We start from the raw sequence: 17974 nt of genomic DNA on the forward strand, positions 1-17974 counted from the left end.
GATAGTTATTGATCCCTATCTCGTCCTCATCTTGAGCACACATACCTGTACTGCGCACTGGGCAGCAATCACGCCATCTACCGGGGATTCCGCAAAAGGATCGAAAGATCGATCCGACCTACGCATGAAATCCGGTTTCAGCAAATACCCGCAGTTACCATTGTATTCGAACTTTCCCTGGTTGAGTTGCATGGGCAAATCAGGGGTTTGGAAGTTCAGCGACACCATTTGACAGCCTGCGTTCCAGAATACCTACAACATTGGAAGATTTTTAAAGGGTCGAATCGTACATTTTGGTTCGAGGGAAATTACAATGAAAACGTGTATCTCTGACCTAAAGTCCTAAAAGAAGAGTAATAAGGAATCGTTAATTAAAGTGTCCACCAAGTATTTTTTTTTTATATATATAAAGACATTAAACGTGAAACATCTTTACAACAATACCTACCGGATAAATCTCATGACAGTTAGGACCAATTCCCGGGGCCTCCCTTTGAGATTAAACTTATGTATTTAATTCAATTCATAGATCTAATTGTTAAATTTTAGGATTGAAATTAAATTACTTTATCCAATAGGAATAACTACAATATGAAAGTTTGTCCTCGGGAATAATGCTATTTATATTAACTATTTGAACCGCAGAGGAAGAAGAAGAAAATGAACAAATCATGATATGATATAAGCAACTAAAATGTTCCTGAAAAGTATTTACATATACTTATAGGAACACGATGAGATATATGAAGAAACTAAATAAACCTTATTATTATTATTATTATTATTATTACTATCGGAAACCCTCAAAATAACTATTAAAACCCCATATTTTACCTGAGGCATATAGTTAGAAGAATCAGCGCGCGTTCCTTTGGGATAAATTCGACTCATCTGTCGCTTGTTATAGTTGACAAACTCGATAGCCTGAGATTTCAGATAGCCAAGACCCGCTGTTTCCGCGAACGAACTCATATTGTGATGGATGTTCTTCTGCTCAGCCACGTCAAATCCTGCATAATAACAAAGATATGATGGAGTGCAAAATTGGGAAAATAATGTAAAATTAGGAAAAGACTAACAGGGAACGAATGGCAAAATAGAGCTGAATGGAAAACACTGACTGGATTCACGGACCCCGATTAATACCGTAAAAACGAACTGATAAAAAAAAAAAAAAGTATAACCACAATAACTCCCAAACTTCTTTCTAAGACTTATCAATTTTTACTACATTGTTACCAAGTGAAACTTTGTTATAGTTAAGTAACCCAAGTTAAAATAACTATCTGAAGCAGATAGGTAGGTACTAATTTCCATTTACTGTTAGAATCTGACTATGAAGTTACCTTGGAATTTGATTGGCTGGGCATAGTTAACCATGGAACTAAGCCACGGATGTACATTGGTGGTAGAACCCGTATATTGGATAGGTGGAGGAGCATCAGCTTCCGGCTCAGGTTCATCTTTCTTCTCTTCAGGAACAGGAATGGCGGCTGTGGCATCCTCTTTCTCCTCATCCTCAATCACAAATTGACCTGGAAATAAGGTAAGGAATTTTAATTGTGTTAAGCATAAATGCCTGTCACAAATGTCGTTCCCCGCTTAATATACTACTATGAATTTCATGACTTGACTTGGACTTGAACCACCAACCTCCTTGTAATCAGGGAAATAATTCACCATACTTTCTATATAAAAATGAGGGATTCTAACCGTGTTAAGCACACTTAAATGGTTGCCACAAATGTTCTTCCCCACTTTAATACACCTTGATAAATTTTATGACTTGACTTGGACTCGAACTATTAACCTCCAGATCCGAAGTCCACCGCAATTAACCACTACCACTACACCACTGAGGATGGTCTTTTTTTCAATATTTTGTTTCGGCCTCAAAGAACCACGGAATTCTTAACTCTATGGTTGTTTCTGCCTTCTCTTCTGCCTCGGTAGCATAGTGGTCAAGACGCTCGCCTGGTAAACAGGAGGGCGTGGGTTCGATCCCAGCCGAGGCATGGAATTTTATCATTTATTTGAGATTTTGACCACATAATAATGGAGCTCTAAGGGTTAGGTGGTAGAAAACGCCTCCGGCGTTAACCTTGCCTAGTGGTTACCTTCCACTCGAGAGTCTATTACTATTATTATATATCTTCATTCTTGAAGAATGGTCGGCTTTTCTCTCCTCAGACCTTGCTGTTAGGTCTTGCTGTGGAGGAAGTTCTTTTTCCAATTTAAATTTATCTATTAAAAAAAATAGACTGTAGACCCCTTGTCTACATTACCTTGTCGAAACAACTCCAGTTCTCGTTTTTCCACTTCCTGCTTCAATCGCTTGTTCTTGATCAGGATCTTCCTCTTCAGCAGACTAGGTGGGGGCAGGGGCACTCCCGGCTCGCAAGGATAATCCGGGAGACATTCCTTCAGGAGAAGATCGCCCAGGATTTCATCACAATATTTGGCCAGCTTGTACTGCTGCGTTTTGCAGCAGTGATTTTCGAAGGACAGAATCACGGGGAAATCTGACGTCACGAAAGCCGTGTCTCGGAGAGCGTAGATCACATCCTGAAATCGTGAGAATAGGATATGGTTATCCTGTTTGATGATACCCGCTGTCACCATTTCTGGTATGGGGTTTCCCTTGTGAACCGAGTTATCCTGTTTATCCTGCCCAAATATCCCATGATTGCAAACAATGAATCGCTGAAGTTAAGCAACGTTGCGTGTGGTCAGCATCCGGATAGGTGACCATCTGGGCAATCGCCTTCTCAGCCGATTACATTGCTTTTGATCAAGCTTATTTAATATGAAGCTTTTGGCTCTCAACAAAGAGTTCTGCTAGTCACATAAGACAAGTGGGTCTATAAAAAGATCTTTTAGAGCTAATATGACATTAACTATTAAAGCTACAGTGAAAAGAAGAAGGATCTTTCCTATTGAATTATTTACCTTGAATAGAATATCGGTACACATAGCTTTCCCGTGAGTAATAATGGGTTCCTCATCTTCTCCCTTCCCATCCCAACAATCCAGCTCAACACATCTGCAAACCAGGGGAAAAAAATAGGCAAATTAATAAAATAAGTTAAGCCTCCGCACTTTCTTAGCCAACTAATCAATTTTGCGACAGGAAAAAAATTCTATACACAATGACACACACATAACATTCGTACTTTCAAAACTATCCGTGAATAAACTTTGAACTTAAGGAGAGTACAGATATTATTGCTGGGCGCCAAGGGATTTTAAACCCCCAATCAACCCTTTTTTCCCGAAGTCATAACAGAAAAGTTCCGGGACCAAGAAAGAAGAGCGGGGAGGTTTTTTAGCGGGTTGAGCGGCCAGGAATGGTGCCAAGGAAAAGAACCGTGGTCCCTAGTTTTGACTATCTATTTATTACCTAAATTAAACCCCGGATTAAAAGAAGTGAAACAATACCTTTTACAATTAGCAGGATGCCAATTTTAGTTATCAATTTCATTTCTTTAATCCTCAGTTACAACCAAAAAATCTTTACATTCATTACTTCCTTCCAGATCGAATCAGTAAGTAATGCCTATAATATTCGTATAATGTAAAAAGATTAAGACTAGATAAGTTCTATTCTAATAAACTAGAAGTAAAATAAAATGAATCTCTAATTTCTATATTCATCATTCTTAAACTTGAGAATTTAAAAAAAATATTCTAGTCAAAAACAGCAGAGTCCTGAAAATCTACGAATAACTTAAAATTATCTTGTGACAAAAAAAGAAATCACGAGCAAATATATTATGAAAATACAAAAAGATGTCAAAATATGCCGAGAGCTTCGGCAAATCCATGCGAACTTGAAACATGCATACATTTATGAAACACATTCAACAGTCATGATCACACTTACTGTTTTTTCAAACAAGTCATAGGACAAACATTGTTTGCCTTCACGTTGTGCGTTATTTTTCTCAAACCATCTAGCCATGCCTGTCAAATACATGGGATAATCAAATACATTTTTCATCTTCGTATTTTTCATTCATCATACATATTTCAACAGTAGCAATGATGATCACAGGAAAATAAGGAAATTGTATTAATGGAAAATGCAAACTAACGCACAAGACAAGACGACACACAAGTGTCTCTTAATGTGGGTAGTTTGATATCAAAAAACAATACAAAATAATATACTAACCGAGATCATCATTGGACTATTAAAATTAAACATGTATTGTACCCATCATATGTACCTATTTAATATGCCAAACAAATGAAATTGAAAAAAAAAGAAAAGATGGGATTGGCATATAGAGTTTCTCATAGACATGAGTTATGGCTCTGTCAAATTTTAGCACGGTACCAAGAATCGCTGTTATGACAAGTGTTGCTCAATTTGCTTAAACGTTTGTTTGCTTCATTTGAAATTCTAATGAGACCTATTATTGTCATGCCCTGACACTGCATGATGCACCTTGCACTGTGCAAGACGTACATTCCTATTCAGGCAAAAATAACATACCTGACATAATAACTTCTAATAACGTATATGGAAATGAAAAATAATGTTAAACCTAAACCGCAAAATTTTGCAAGGGAGTGTCACCTCAATAACACACATAGAACATTATGTCCAAGTATCTACAGGATATATGGATACACCTCCATCCAATTTTTTCCTACCCAAAATCTATTAGAAGTTCCATTGAACTTGGACTGTGGAGAATCCGTTATTTAATGGCCATACCTATTCAATTATCCATAGTGCATACTAAATGTCTCTGGAAATCTCAAGATTACTCCCAAAAACTTACTGGAAAACATTAGCGACTAATCATGACTAATGAATCAAATGATACAACATTCAGTAAATCAATATCTTACCTTTTTCCCTTGATAATTTTATCAATGGTCGCTGTCTGAGTTTTTTGCACGGCTGCCTTTTCTTTCAAATGTTTCTTCTGTAGGGTGTCCAAATCTTTCTGCTGCTTGCGATGGAACTTCTGAAAGCCTTTCTCATTTCGCAAAGACTCCAACGTGATGCTCTCAAACTTCAGATCTTCAACTGAAATATGAAAAGGTTTTATAAGCAATCTCCGTAGCCTAGAGGGTATCAAGCAAGACTTGCACTCCGGGTTCGATTCCCAGCAGAGTCGATATATTTTCTGCTCTTTACTTGGAGTTCGAGGTGCGCTCAGCCTCGTGAGAACAATTGAGTAGCTACTTAAATCGAGTAGCGACCTGTGACGTAATGCCGTCAGTGAGAAAGATATATGATAAATGGGAAATAAGAGGTAGCAATATGAGATAAAATATGGGAAATATACGAGAACTTGTTTAGATTGCTGGGCTAAATGTTTGTATTACTATCGGAAACCCTCAAAATAACTATTAAAACCCCATATTTTACCTGAGGCATATAGTTAGAAGAATCAGCGCGCGTTCCTTTGGGATAAATTCGACTCATCTGTCGCTTGTTATAGTTGACAAACTCGATAGCCTGAGATTTCAGATAGCCAAGACCCGCTGTTTCCGCGAACGAACTCATATTGTGATGGATGTTCTTCTGCTCAGCCACGTCAAATCCTGCATAATAACAAAGATATGATGGAGTGCAAAATTGGGAAAATAATGTAAAATTAGGAAAAGACTAACAGGGAACGAATGGCAAAATAGAGCTGAATGGAAAACACTGACTGGATTCACGGACCCCGATTAATACCGTAAAAACGAACTGATAAAAAAAAAAAAAAGTATAACCACAATAACTCCCAAACTTCTTTCTAAGACTTATCAATTTTTACTACATTGTTACCAAGTGAAACTTTGTTATAGTTAAGTAACCCAAGTTAAAATAACTATCTGAAGCAGATAGGTAGGTACTAATTTCCATTTACTGTTAGAATCTGACTATGAAGTTACCTTGGAATTTGATTGGCTGGGCATAGTTAACCATGGAACTAAGCCACGGATGTACATTGGTGGTAGAACCCGTATATTGGATAGGTGGAGGAGCATCAGCTTCCGGCTCAGGTTCATCTTTCTTCTCTTCAGGAACAGGAATGGCGGCTGTGGCATCCTCTTTCTCCTCATCCTCAATCACAAATTGACCTGGAAATAAGGTAAGGAATTTTAATTGTGTTAAGCATAAATGCCTGTCACAAATGTCGTTCCCCGCTTAATATACTACTATGAATTTCATGACTTGACTTGGACTTGAACCACCAACCTCCTTGTAATCAGGGAAATAATTCACCATACTTTCTATATAAAAATGAGGGATTCTAACCGTGTTAAGCACACTTAAATGGTTGCCACAAATGTTCTTCCCCACTTTAATACACCTTGATAAATTTTATGACTTGACTTGGACTCGAACTATTAACCTCCAGATCCGAAGTCCACCGCAATTAACCACTACCACTACACCACTGAGGATGGTCTTTTTTTCAATATTTTGTTTCGGCCTCAAAGAACCACGGAATTCTTAACTCTATGGTTGTTTCTGCCTTCTCTTCTGCCTCGGTAGCATAGTGGTCAAGACGCTCGCCTGGTAAACAGGAGGGCGTGGGTTCGATCCCAGCCGAGGCATGGAATTTTATCATTTATTTGAGATTTTGACCACATAATAATGGAGCTCTAAGGGTTAGGTGGTAGAAAACGCCTCCGGCGTTAACCTTGCCTAGTGGTTACCTTCCACTCGAGAGTCTATTACTATTATTATATATCTTCATTCTTGAAGAATGGTCGGCTTTTCTCTCCTCAGACCTTGCTGTTAGGTCTTGCTGTGGAGGAAGTTCTTTTTCCAATTTAAATTTATCTATTAAAAAAAATAGACTGTAGACCCCTTGTCTACATTACCTTGTCGAAACAACTCCAGTTCTCGTTTTTCCACTTCCTGCTTCAATCGCTTGTTCTTGATCAGGATCTTCCTCTTCAGCAGACTAGGTGGGGGCAGGGGCACTCCCGGCTCGCAAGGATAATCCGGGAGACATTCCTTCAGGAGAAGATCGCCCAGGATTTCATCACAATATTTGGCCAGCTTGTACTGCTGCGTTTTGCAGCAGTGATTTTCGAAGGACAGAATCACGGGGAAATCTGACGTCACGAAAGCCGTGTCTCGGAGAGCGTAGATGACATCCTGAAATCGTGAGAATAGGATATATGGTTATCCTGTTTGATGATGATACCCCGCTGTCACCATTTCTGGTATGGGGTTTCCCTTGTGAACCGAGTTATCCTGTCCAAATATCCCATGATTGCAAGCAATGAATCGCTGAAGTTAAGCAACGTTGCGTGTGGTTAGCATTCGGATAGGTGACCATCTGGGCATGCAATCGCCTTCACAGCCGATTACATTGCTTTTGATCAAGCTTATTTAATATGAAGCTTTTGGCTCTCATCAACAAAGAGTTCTGCTAGTCACATAAGACAAGTGGGTCTATAAAAAGATCTTATAGTGCTAATATGACATTAACTATTAAAGCTACAGTGAAAAGAAGAAGGATCTTTCCTATTGAATTATTTACCTTGAATAGGATATCGGTACACATAGCTTTCCCGTGAGTAATAATGGGTTCCTGTAATTAAACTCGCATGAAGGGGTAAACGCTTCGATGTGCGAATAGACTCCTTTTCTACATTACCTTGTCGAAACAACTCCAGTTCTCGTTTCTCCACTTCCTGCTTCAATCGCTTGTTCTTGATCAGGATCTTCCTCTTCAGCAGACTAGGTGGGGGCAGGGGCACTCCCGGCTCGCAAGTGTTTTGTGATTTCCAAATATCTTGGGGACTATTTTATATTTTACGTAGATGTAGATCTGCAATTTTTCAGGACATTTCTAGGTGCCACTATAGAAAGGGTTTTTGATACAAAGGTAGGAATATAAAAAAAGGATGGCATTTCTAGTTTACAATTCCATATTTTTTTATCCCTTCTAATTTCAAGTGTGAAAGCAATACTTAAGTATTTGGTTTTGATATTGGCATTGGCACAAGAAGAGATTTGGACTGAAATCTACAGTAAAGATTGTGTATCTTTATGTGATATGAAGCAGATATCCATCAGACTCCCTTGTAAAATAAAATCTGTGAGGTGAGAATGAATAAATAATAGAATGGAAAACACGCACATCTTCAACAACAGCCGTAGGCAGATACACAGTATCCACAGATCAAACAGTGAAAAATAAATGGATGTTTTATTTACTTACCTACCCCAGTAGATTATTTCCACTTGATTTCAGCTACATTTCAGTCCGTTGTGATCTGGCCTCCTCCTAAATTTTATTCAGACTGAACTGTTTTCTGAGTATCATCAGAGCCTAACTCACTTGTAGGGTATCCATCACGGAAAACATTTTCCAATCCTATTATCTCTAACGCTCAAGTCTACAGTTTCATGTTGACAGGCAGTTTGGGCTTCTACGCATGCGCAGATGCATGAAAATTGTCTTAAAATGGATCAACATAAAGATGACATGAGACTGTAGACCTGGGAGTAGTATTAGCATATTGTTCATCTTGTATCTAACTTTTAGTGAAATTTAAGTGTTGAGGGTGTCACACGTGAGCATAATAACAATAGTGGACGATTGAGTGGAAGGTAACCACTAGTTGAGGATTTTTTTTTTCTACCACTGAACCCTGGGGTATATTTTTTACCACGAAGCGAGATTACCTTTTTTTTCTAGATCAGTCTTAGTCTTACAACACTAGACAAGCTACGCAACATGAATACGATTATCTCATCGAAAATACATTTTAAACTACTTTGAACTGAAACAGTACGTAGCAGATAAACACTACTTGATAGCTAAAACAAATTTGTTACTAAACATAAATGGCCTAAGGTACTAACTTCAAGAAAATTTCCCAAGATTACCTTTTTTTTTCTAGATCAGTCTTAGTCTTACAACACTAAACAATACCTACTCCAGCTAGAGAGCTACGCAACATGAATACGATTATCTTATCGAAAATACATTTTAAACTACTTTGAACTGAAACAGTAAGTAGCAGATAAACACTACTTGATAGCTAAAACAAATTTGTTACTAAACATAAATGGCCTAAGGTACTAACTTCAAGAAAATTTCCCAAATAAATGCACAAAACAAATTTCGTACAGATACAGATTAGAACTAATTTTGGACACTATTGCTGTTGCTTATTTGTGGACACCCAGAACATAGTACATTTACAAGACAAGTTACGTTTACATCTAAATCCCAAGATCACAAAACATGTAAGGAAAAATAATATAAAAAAACTCACTGTTTCATGAGATTAGTACGGGGACATACATTGTTCATTTTATTGTTGTGAGTAATTTTGCGCAGCCCCTCTTGCCAGGTCTAAAGAAAAACAACAGATAGATAATAACATGCAATATTCCAACCAAACAAAATGTCAACAAATAATAAAGGAACGTAAAATTATATCCAGAAGTAGATAAAGACTTTATACAGGCTGTACGAGTATTTAAAAAATTCAGAACTTAAAGAATAAACGCTTCAATAGTTGAACGGTTCCTGAAAATAGAAATAAAATACGCTGACTATTGCTTACTCTGGGGAGCCATAGTTATATTTCGCTTAGTTGAAACTTAACCACTCTCTTATCTCATTGGTGGAATTTCGACTGTTTTCGGCATTCCACCAATTAGATAAAAGATCCTGTATTTAGATATTTAACTAAGGAAAAGAACCGTGGTCCCTAGTTTTGACTATCTATTTATTACCTAAATTAAACCCTGGATTAAAAGAAGTGAAACAATACCTTTTACAATTAGCAGGATGCCAATTTTAGTTATCAATTTCATTTCTTTAATCCTCAGTTACACCTGGTTCATAATCTTCTGGTCCTGAAGACGGGGAAAAAAATGGTGTCAATTACAATATAAAAAAATAGGATGCTATACAATGCCTAGTCTAGACAAAAGTGGCATTACATATCAAAGGAAGGGCTGGAAAGAAGTAGCATAAATAACATAGAGTGCATCAAAGCAACTAGATGGCATACTTTTTTCATCAGATGTTATACACTGCCTACACAAAGCATACCATTGCTTCCAGGGAAAGTAAACTTACGTAAATGTTTTGGGCCTATTGTGGACTTTTTTGTACAATTTGTTAAAAACATAAATCATGCTGTCTAGTTTGGGTGTCTAGTACATGATATAATGAAAAATGTGTACCACACCCACAGATTAGCAACTGCCCTCACCCTCTCTTGTTTTTACTTTATATTTAGGTTAATTACTGGGACAATAACATTGAACTTAAAAAAAAAATAGGGGTTTTACCTTGTAACATTTCATTGATTTTATATTACCTTGGGTACCCCACCAGCTCTAATGTCACTGACTTGACACAACTCAATGACATCTCCATCCTGAAACATGATGGAAGAGAATAGAATAGATTAGGATAGAATATACCTTGTTTATCCTGCTTAAATTAGAGAAATATCTGTAAGGTACTCAAGTAGAGAACATTGGATAATAGGATAGGGGTGAAACATCCCTTTACAATCACAGGGCCTGTCAAATTAATTTTTCAAGCTTTTATGGGTAGGTAAGTAGGTAGCTACTTATGTACCCATAAAACCTATATGAAGTAAGGGTATGAACACATTCCTGTCTTCTGATGAACAGTTTTGCACAACAATAAAATTATGCATATTTCAAAACCAACAGATTCATTTTAAATACCTTTTTATTTGCTTATATACTAAATCAGTTACCTATTTATTATTATTATTTTATTATAGAAATTTCATCAGGTTGATAGGCACCAAGCTCCTAGCTCAAGAGCAGGGGCCATTTTAATTTATTTATTTTTTAATGATAAATGAATAGGTAAAGAGATAAAACAAAATTAAACAAAAATGGGAATTATTCTCACCCTGTTTTCGCTCTTCCAGAATATGAAGAACCCATAGGTGTCAACTTTGAATACACAGTTCGGTTCCAGGTCACTGGAATCTTTGTCTTCATTCCAGCGGTCAAACACACACCCATCCAGCAAGGGTTGTGGCACAGGAATGTGCCAGTTGAACTCGAACTTCTTTGTCATTATGGAGCACTAGGTGTGTTCTGGAATTGAGAATAGAGTTGGAATTGAAATTTAACTGTGGTTATTCTTACACTGTCTTGCAGTATTTTTTCTTTTGACATTTGTGTATCCAAAAGAGGCAGAATACCAAGATGTGTAATATAAACTTACCGAGTAAATAAATAATCAGACCATTTTATTATTATTATTATTATTATTATTATTATTATTATTATTATTCTCCTTGTATTTAGGTTCGGAAATACGGATTCATTTTGAAATGATTGTCTTGACCGCGGAGATGGTTTCAGAATGATCTCCGAGTATTTTCAAAAGTCAACAATCATGACAACTGGACAACATAAACCTATAGTCCACCTATCAATTATATTATCTTATTTATTATTAGATATTTATTTATTTTTATTTTAGATAGGTACTTAGGGACCTCCCTAAAATACTAAAATTAGAATGTAGAAGAATAAAATATAAATATATTGATATGTTAACAAATTATTATCAGGTAAACTTTAGTTTATTTATTTCTTGTACAGTTGAACGTGGCTAATTGGGACCCGTCTAAATGGGAAACCTGAATAACCGGGGAAAAATCGTGTCCCCTTCTTTTGTAATAAAATTGTAATTGGAAAACCTGGATAAATGGGGGAAAAATGGTCGGTCCCTTGGATTCCTAATTAGACAGGTTCGACTGTATTTGAATTGGAATTGTATTTATCGAGTACTATTGTAATTGATCATATTCATTTTGTTGTTAAATAAATCAAGATTGGCCAGTGAGTTGGATTTAAGAGAGGGTGTTGATGCTTTCCTTCGTACTGGTTTTGAAGTCCCGTAACATCGGATGGCGAATTTCAGCTCCAACATAAACGCTTCGTACGGAGATAACTGAAAATAAAGAAAGCAGGAAAGTAAAAAAGAAATAAAAATAAATGATTCAACGAAGAAAAATTTCATTGGGGTGTCACAGCAATTTTCCAAGGCAATGTGTAATAGCTTTAGGGCAATTTATCGGGAGCTCCCCTATTAAATGGTAAGAACATTATCTAGGTACCAGTTTTTAGATTGGGTGGGATGTAGGCACCCACTAATATAGATATTTTTTTTTATCTTTGGTAGGTACCTAGGTAGGTAGGTACCTACTAGTCGAGTCGAAGTTACGTTTTGTAAGCTCCTCTGTGCTTAATGCTTATATTACCAGTAAAATAACAGCACGAAAAGCTGACATCATCATCATTGTAAGCTCCTGAAAACTCCATAACTATGCAATGTGCTGCTTCTGTATAGCCAAATATTCAAGTATGTAATTTAGGTAATAAATTCTGTAATTACTTGGGTAGGAGGAACTTATATCAGTTGGTAGGCATTTAATAATAATACCTCCATCTCCAAGAAATATGTCTAGGTTAAAATAATATTTACCTTTTCTTCGACAGCCACCTTGCGCACATTCCACAAGAATTCCAGCAGAGAGAAGAGAAAGGAGACTCCACACCCGGCTATCAGAACGACAAACACACCACCCACGTTGTCTATACCTAACTCTGGATTATCCGTCTCATCCTCATCTTTCTGTAAACAGAAAGGAAATGAATCTTCAAAAAACAAGCTGGGTCCGTCCCTCCGGGAATTTTTTAGCCCGTAGTTTATTCGATCGTGATTAAAGAAAATTAGTACCTACATATGTACCTACCTAATTTGTTTAATATTCAGTTTATTATCATTCTTGATTTGATTTTACTTTCATGTAATGATTTAAAATCAAGACTAGAGCCCGTTCTCCCTTTATTCCCAATATAAGGTTTAAGTCACCCATCCATTTATTGGCCTTGCTCGGCGTAGCTTAACATAGATGACGCTAAAACCGGTCTTAAATGATCGACTGAAGGGTTATCTAAAACTTTCTCAGACGACACCGAAGCGAATACAATACGTCCCTTATACCTTTTTATTACTATTGTAATATTATTATTATTATTATTATTATTATTATTATTATTATTATTATTTACATTATAATGGAACACAAGCTCAAAGTCCCAGAAAAAAGTGCAGGTAAAATCTTAGTGTCAATCAAAATTTTGAAAGCTTTTATGAGCTTCTTACAACTGACCTGTTATGTAATGACTTTTTTCTTCAATAGATACTTAGGTAGGGATATCCTGTTTTGTGATTTCCAAATATCTTGGGGACTATTTTATATTTTACGTAGATGTAGATCTGCAATTTTTCAGGACATTTCTAGGTGCCACTATAGAAAGGGTTTTTGATACAAAGGTAGGAATATAAAAAAAGGATGGCATTTCTAGTTTACAATTCCATATTTTTTTATCCCTTCTAATTTCAAGTGTGAAAGCAATACTTAAGTATTTGGTTTTGATATTGGCATTGGCACAAGAAGAGATTTGGACTGAAATCTACAGTAAAGATTGTGTATCTTTATGTGATATGAAGCAGATATCCATCAGACTCCCTTGTAAAATAAAATCTGTGAGGTGAGAATGAATAAATAATAGAATGGAAAACACGCACATCTTCAACAACAGCCGTAGGCAGATACACAGTATCCACAGATCAAACAGTGAAAAATAAATGGATGTTTTATTTACTTACCTACCCCAGTAGATTATTTCCACTTGATTTCAGCTACATTTCAGTCCGTTGTGATCTGGCCTCCTCCTAAATTTTATTCAGACTGAACTGTTTTCTGAGTATCATCAGAGCCTAACTCACTTGTAGGGTATCCATCACGGAAAACATTTTCCAATCCTATTATCACAACTGATAAGATTAACTGGAAGGGACAGACAGAAGCAGAACAGCCCACAGCCCAGAGCAGAGATGAGATGAGAGATTTCATAAAACCCCACTAGTGTGAAGCTAGCTAACAGAGCGAACGCAAAATGTATGAATGATGTGTGATGTTTTTAGGATGGGTAGTACCTAGTTTTGTATTTTGCCGATAGCGAGTTTTAGCGCAAAATTATTTGAGATTCGGAAATTTGAAAAAGCAGTTTCGAGACCGGTTTCCATTGGATCACTAAAATCTAATAATATATTGGATCACTGAAGTTAAGCAACGTTGCGCGTGGTTAGTATCTGAATGTGTGGTTAGTATTTATCGCGTCCCCACTCAGGTTGGTTTTTCTCTCTTCTTCTTCTTCACCTTTTCCCATGCTCAGACGGGGTCGGCATTTTTCGTCAGCCTCCCAATCAGCCCTAGACTCCTTTGGGCTGACATTTGGTTTTGGCTAAAAAAAAAAAAAAACTAGGTAGGTACCTAATAAGTACCAATAACCAATTTTATTTATGAGCTATGAACTATACGTGCCCGTTTAGCTATTATTTATTATCCTCATTTCTCCTTCCAGACATAATATATGGGTACTCTCACTTTTGCTGACGATAGCAGTTTTGGTTATTTCTGTAAACATCACCGAATGTGTGTTAGTTTGTTTGTTTGTTACGTTTAACGAGCTATTTAATTACATGTGTGTTAGTTTTGGTTTTGTATCAATCAATCAATTTTATTTGTACAAAATTTGTGCAAATATTTAATACAATGTGGTAACTAAAACTTAAATCTATAATAATATAATAATCTACAATAATATAATCTGTGATAAGCGATATTGACATTGTATTGACAGCGAGTTCCTCGATTTAGACTGTTCCAGTTTAATCGATACCTAATCCAATTTTTTGATTGTGTTTATTTTTGGTGTCTTTTGTCTTAATTTTACCTACCTATCTGTTCTCAATAAAAAAAAAAAAAAAAAAAAATGTCTTTTTTGGATGGTATTCAGTTCTTAATCATGAGAGTGATGAATGCAATGGAAGAAAACTCAGAACGTATGGATGGATTAAGCCTTCACCGTACGCTGGCACCCCTTAGCTTTTCAATTAATTTGGATTAGAACAGAGAAGACTTTTATAAATTGAAAGAAAACTCGTAGAAGAAACTGAGAGTGAGCGGTGAGGTGTAAGGGAGAGGTAAAATGAGTTGGGTTGGGGAAGTAATTGCTTTGTAACAAGAAAAGCGTTTTCTAGACGTTTCCTTGATTAAGAAAGACATCAAACAAAGCCTTAAGTAAGTAAGAACAGCTGCAGGTAGACTAGTAGTCCAGTAAACTGTAGTAAAGAAAATACTAGTGCCCCAGGGCCCCCGGTGGCCCAATGGGGCGCAATGAGCAAATTTATTTAAATTTTCATCATGGACCTCCTTTTTCAAAAAACAAAAAGCCAAGTAAAAAAAAAAAAAAAAAAAAAAAAAATATTGTAAGAGTAAAAAGTAAAAAGGGTCTACCCATTTGTACTGTAAGTCCCTAACTTAAAGCTAATACAGTAAAAATAAACCAATACAGAAGAAGAAGAAGAAGAAGAGTAGGAGGAGGAGGAGGAGGAGGAGGAGGAGGAGAGAAGATGAAAAAGACGAAGAAGAAAATCCTTCCTCTCCTTTTACACAAAAAGACAATATACATAACTACCTATAATTTATAATGTTCGCGGTACAAATTATCTCAATCTTTCTTGACTGGACTACCTAATCTCTTTTTCCCCCCATTTTCTATCCCGCCAATAAACTTAGCCTGAAGACGATCATTGGTTGGGTGGAAAAGCTCACACTGTAAGAATCCTGTCATTAAAGCCTTGAGAAAAAGTTACCTCGCATTTTACGGTCTGATTATGTTCCTTCCAGTGCTTGTTCTTCAAATCCCTCAGCTTCCCTGATTCCTGTAATCGCAATACTGCTCCACTGACTGTCGACCTGTGAGGTGAATCTAAAAGGGAAAGAAAAAAATGGGATACTAAAATAACGGATGTTTCCAAATATTTTCCGATTTGGGGGTTTGGAGGGATTATAATACATTTAATACATTAATATTTTCTTGTAACCCTGTAGGAACACTCCTATTTGTTCCCTAAGAAAGCTAATCTCTAGAGAGAATTTTGATCTTGGGGCCATATTTATGAACAAAATACTGGCTCTAAAGCTGCACTGAAGCATCAGTTCCTAACATCAGATGGTCTAAAATTTATTTCAGTTTGACGTGAGAGCGAGAATGTTTGTTCAAAAAATGGGGTGTTAGCTCATAAGAGATCTACTCTAAAAAAAGCACTCCGAAAGAGAATTTTGCTAAAAACTTACTGGTGGGCATAGCAATTCCATATCCTTTAGAATCAAGCAGACCTCCCACTTGCATGAGATCGCAGTTCTTTTCCACTTCGTACTCAATTCCCGTGGATTCCATGAAGAAGGCATATTTCTACTCTAAAAAAATCTGGTGTGAACGTCACACGACTTTCCTCATCCTATTGAATGATGCTTATTTTGGGAGTTCTTGTTCTTATAGCCAAACTTTTACGATATCTCTAACCGTTTAGTCGGTAGGTATAGCTGAAAACCGCAAAAAAAAAACAATCAAAAACCGCCAAAAAGCGGTCAAAATACCGCCAACCGCAGCACCTATCTGAACCAAAAGTTTCGTCTTGCATCCTTGTCACATTTGACATCTACATACCAAATTTCAAGTCTCTAGCTCTTACCGTTCTCGAGATATTTTGTTTACAGACAGACAGCTTACTGAGGGGCTACGTCAGATCCTTGCTGCATTAGAGATCCACAATTGTGCCATATTAAATTGGTCATAGTCAAACTATTTTCTAGATAATCGGTATCTCGATTGCACGGATGATGACTGTTCCATTCATATGGTGTCACCCTGTAAAGAACACGTGCATTCGAAGGATAGTCAACCACAGGTTATTATGTTAACATAATGGTCTTGTTACAGGGTGAGATAGGGGTTGCACAGCATTAACGTTAATGTGGGAACATAAATCATTTAATGTTCTCTGTGCAGTGCCGATCATGCAGATTGTACAAAACGTTCAACAGGGGGAGGAGGTGAAACTGGGGGGTTGCATTCCTTCCGGGCTTCCTTTATGAGTATGAGTTGAATTAAGAGATTATGGGAGAGAATTTGATTCAATCGTACTGTCACCACTAGCTCTACGAATATGTGTCTAACAGTAAATATCTCTGTTTTCAAAATGCACTTCGTGTTGAATGTTTAGTTCAGGCAAAGACGATTGCGGTAGTGTTGAGAGTAGTTCCAATTTTCCAATTGAATGCTCCAGTAACTCAACAAGTAACGCCACTGTTTTTAAACCAAACGGTACCAATTTTGTAAAACTGAACGAAGTTTTATTTTGCATATTAATTTTTAAATGTAAAGTGGAGGTAAAGTGCTGGAGTAAAAATGAAATGAGAAAACATACTTCTAGGAGACATTCCCCGAGGGAATTCAAACTTGTTAACACACAGTATTGTAGAGCTTAGCGACAGTACTGGAGAGAAATTGTTAACGTCATAGAGAGAAGACATAGATAAATAGTACCATGCACAACAACAAAATACGACAAATGTTCAACAAGCGACAACAAGCGGAGAAAAAAAAAATCGTTTGTATAGGAGGAAGGGACGTGCTGTTATTGATTTCAACGGTGATTTAGCTCAGAGGTGCAAGAGGCATAAGAATAGTTCAACAAGCGACAACAAGCGGAGAAAAAAAAATCGTTTGTATAGGAGGAAGGGACGTGCTGTTATTGATTTCAACGGTGATTTAGCTCAGAGGTGCAAGAGGCATAAGAATGCTCAGAAAAATTCAATTTGTATCTTTTTAGTTCCAGGTTGTGATGATTTGTGTAGGTTAGACAATATCGTGTTTACGGAGACTCAAATACTCTTCTTTTAGCTCTCCATAGTACCTCTTCCAGTGTGCCAATCGCATTGCTCTATGGACCCATTCACCCCGGGTCGCCCTACTTGCTTTACATTGTGCAAGGCGTTGCTTGATATCGGGCGAAATTTACATCTAGGAAATAAACAAAAATACATTTTCCATTGAAATTGAGTCTAT

General features: G+C 36.8%; 3 protein-coding genes across 3 annotated transcripts in view; all 3 read right to left on the minus strand.

Annotated features, from left to right (window-relative positions):
* Window positions 1–17974, minus strand: part of LOC103509434 (1-phosphatidylinositol 4,5-bisphosphate phosphodiesterase) — a 26765-nt gene continuing 8791 nt past the window's right edge. The window contains exons 5-9 of the mRNA XM_026823774.1: window positions 2950–3043; window positions 2286–2565; window positions 1347–1535; window positions 835–1010; window positions 1–252 (exon numbers count right to left, since the gene is read on the minus strand). Of these exons, the coding sequence (XP_026679575.1) occupies window positions 16–252; window positions 835–1010; window positions 1347–1535; window positions 2286–2565; window positions 2950–3043 (976 nt within the window). The 3' untranslated portion in view covers window positions 1–15. The remainder of the gene's footprint in view (window positions 253–834; window positions 1011–1346; window positions 1536–2285; window positions 2566–2949; window positions 3044–17974) is intronic.
* The window catches only part of LOC113467543 (glutamate receptor ionotropic, kainate 2-like), a 25394-nt gene continuing 18770 nt past the window's right edge, over window positions 11351–17974 (minus strand). Inside the window, exons 2-4 of the mRNA XM_026823775.1 lie at window positions 15717–15832; window positions 12474–12623; window positions 11351–11939 (exon numbers count right to left, since the gene is read on the minus strand). Of these exons, the coding sequence (XP_026679576.1) occupies window positions 11766–11939; window positions 12474–12623; window positions 15717–15832 (440 nt within the window). The 3' untranslated portion in view covers window positions 11351–11765. The remainder of the gene's footprint in view (window positions 11940–12473; window positions 12624–15716; window positions 15833–17974) is intronic.
* Window positions 16643–17974, minus strand: part of LOC103509435 (glutamate receptor ionotropic, kainate 2-like) — a 29342-nt gene continuing 28010 nt past the window's right edge. Inside the window, exon 15 of the mRNA XM_026823773.1 lies at window positions 16643–16774. Within this exon, the coding sequence (XP_026679574.1) occupies window positions 16760–16774 (15 nt within the window). The 3' untranslated portion in view covers window positions 16643–16759. The remainder of the gene's footprint in view (window positions 16775–17974) is intronic.

The sequence above is a fragment of the Diaphorina citri genome, unplaced genomic scaffold (assembly GCF_000475195.1).
Source record: "Diaphorina citri unplaced genomic scaffold, Diaci psyllid genome assembly version 1.1 scaffold498, whole genome shotgun sequence".
Taxonomy (NCBI): domain Eukaryota; kingdom Metazoa; phylum Arthropoda; class Insecta; order Hemiptera; family Psyllidae; genus Diaphorina; species Diaphorina citri.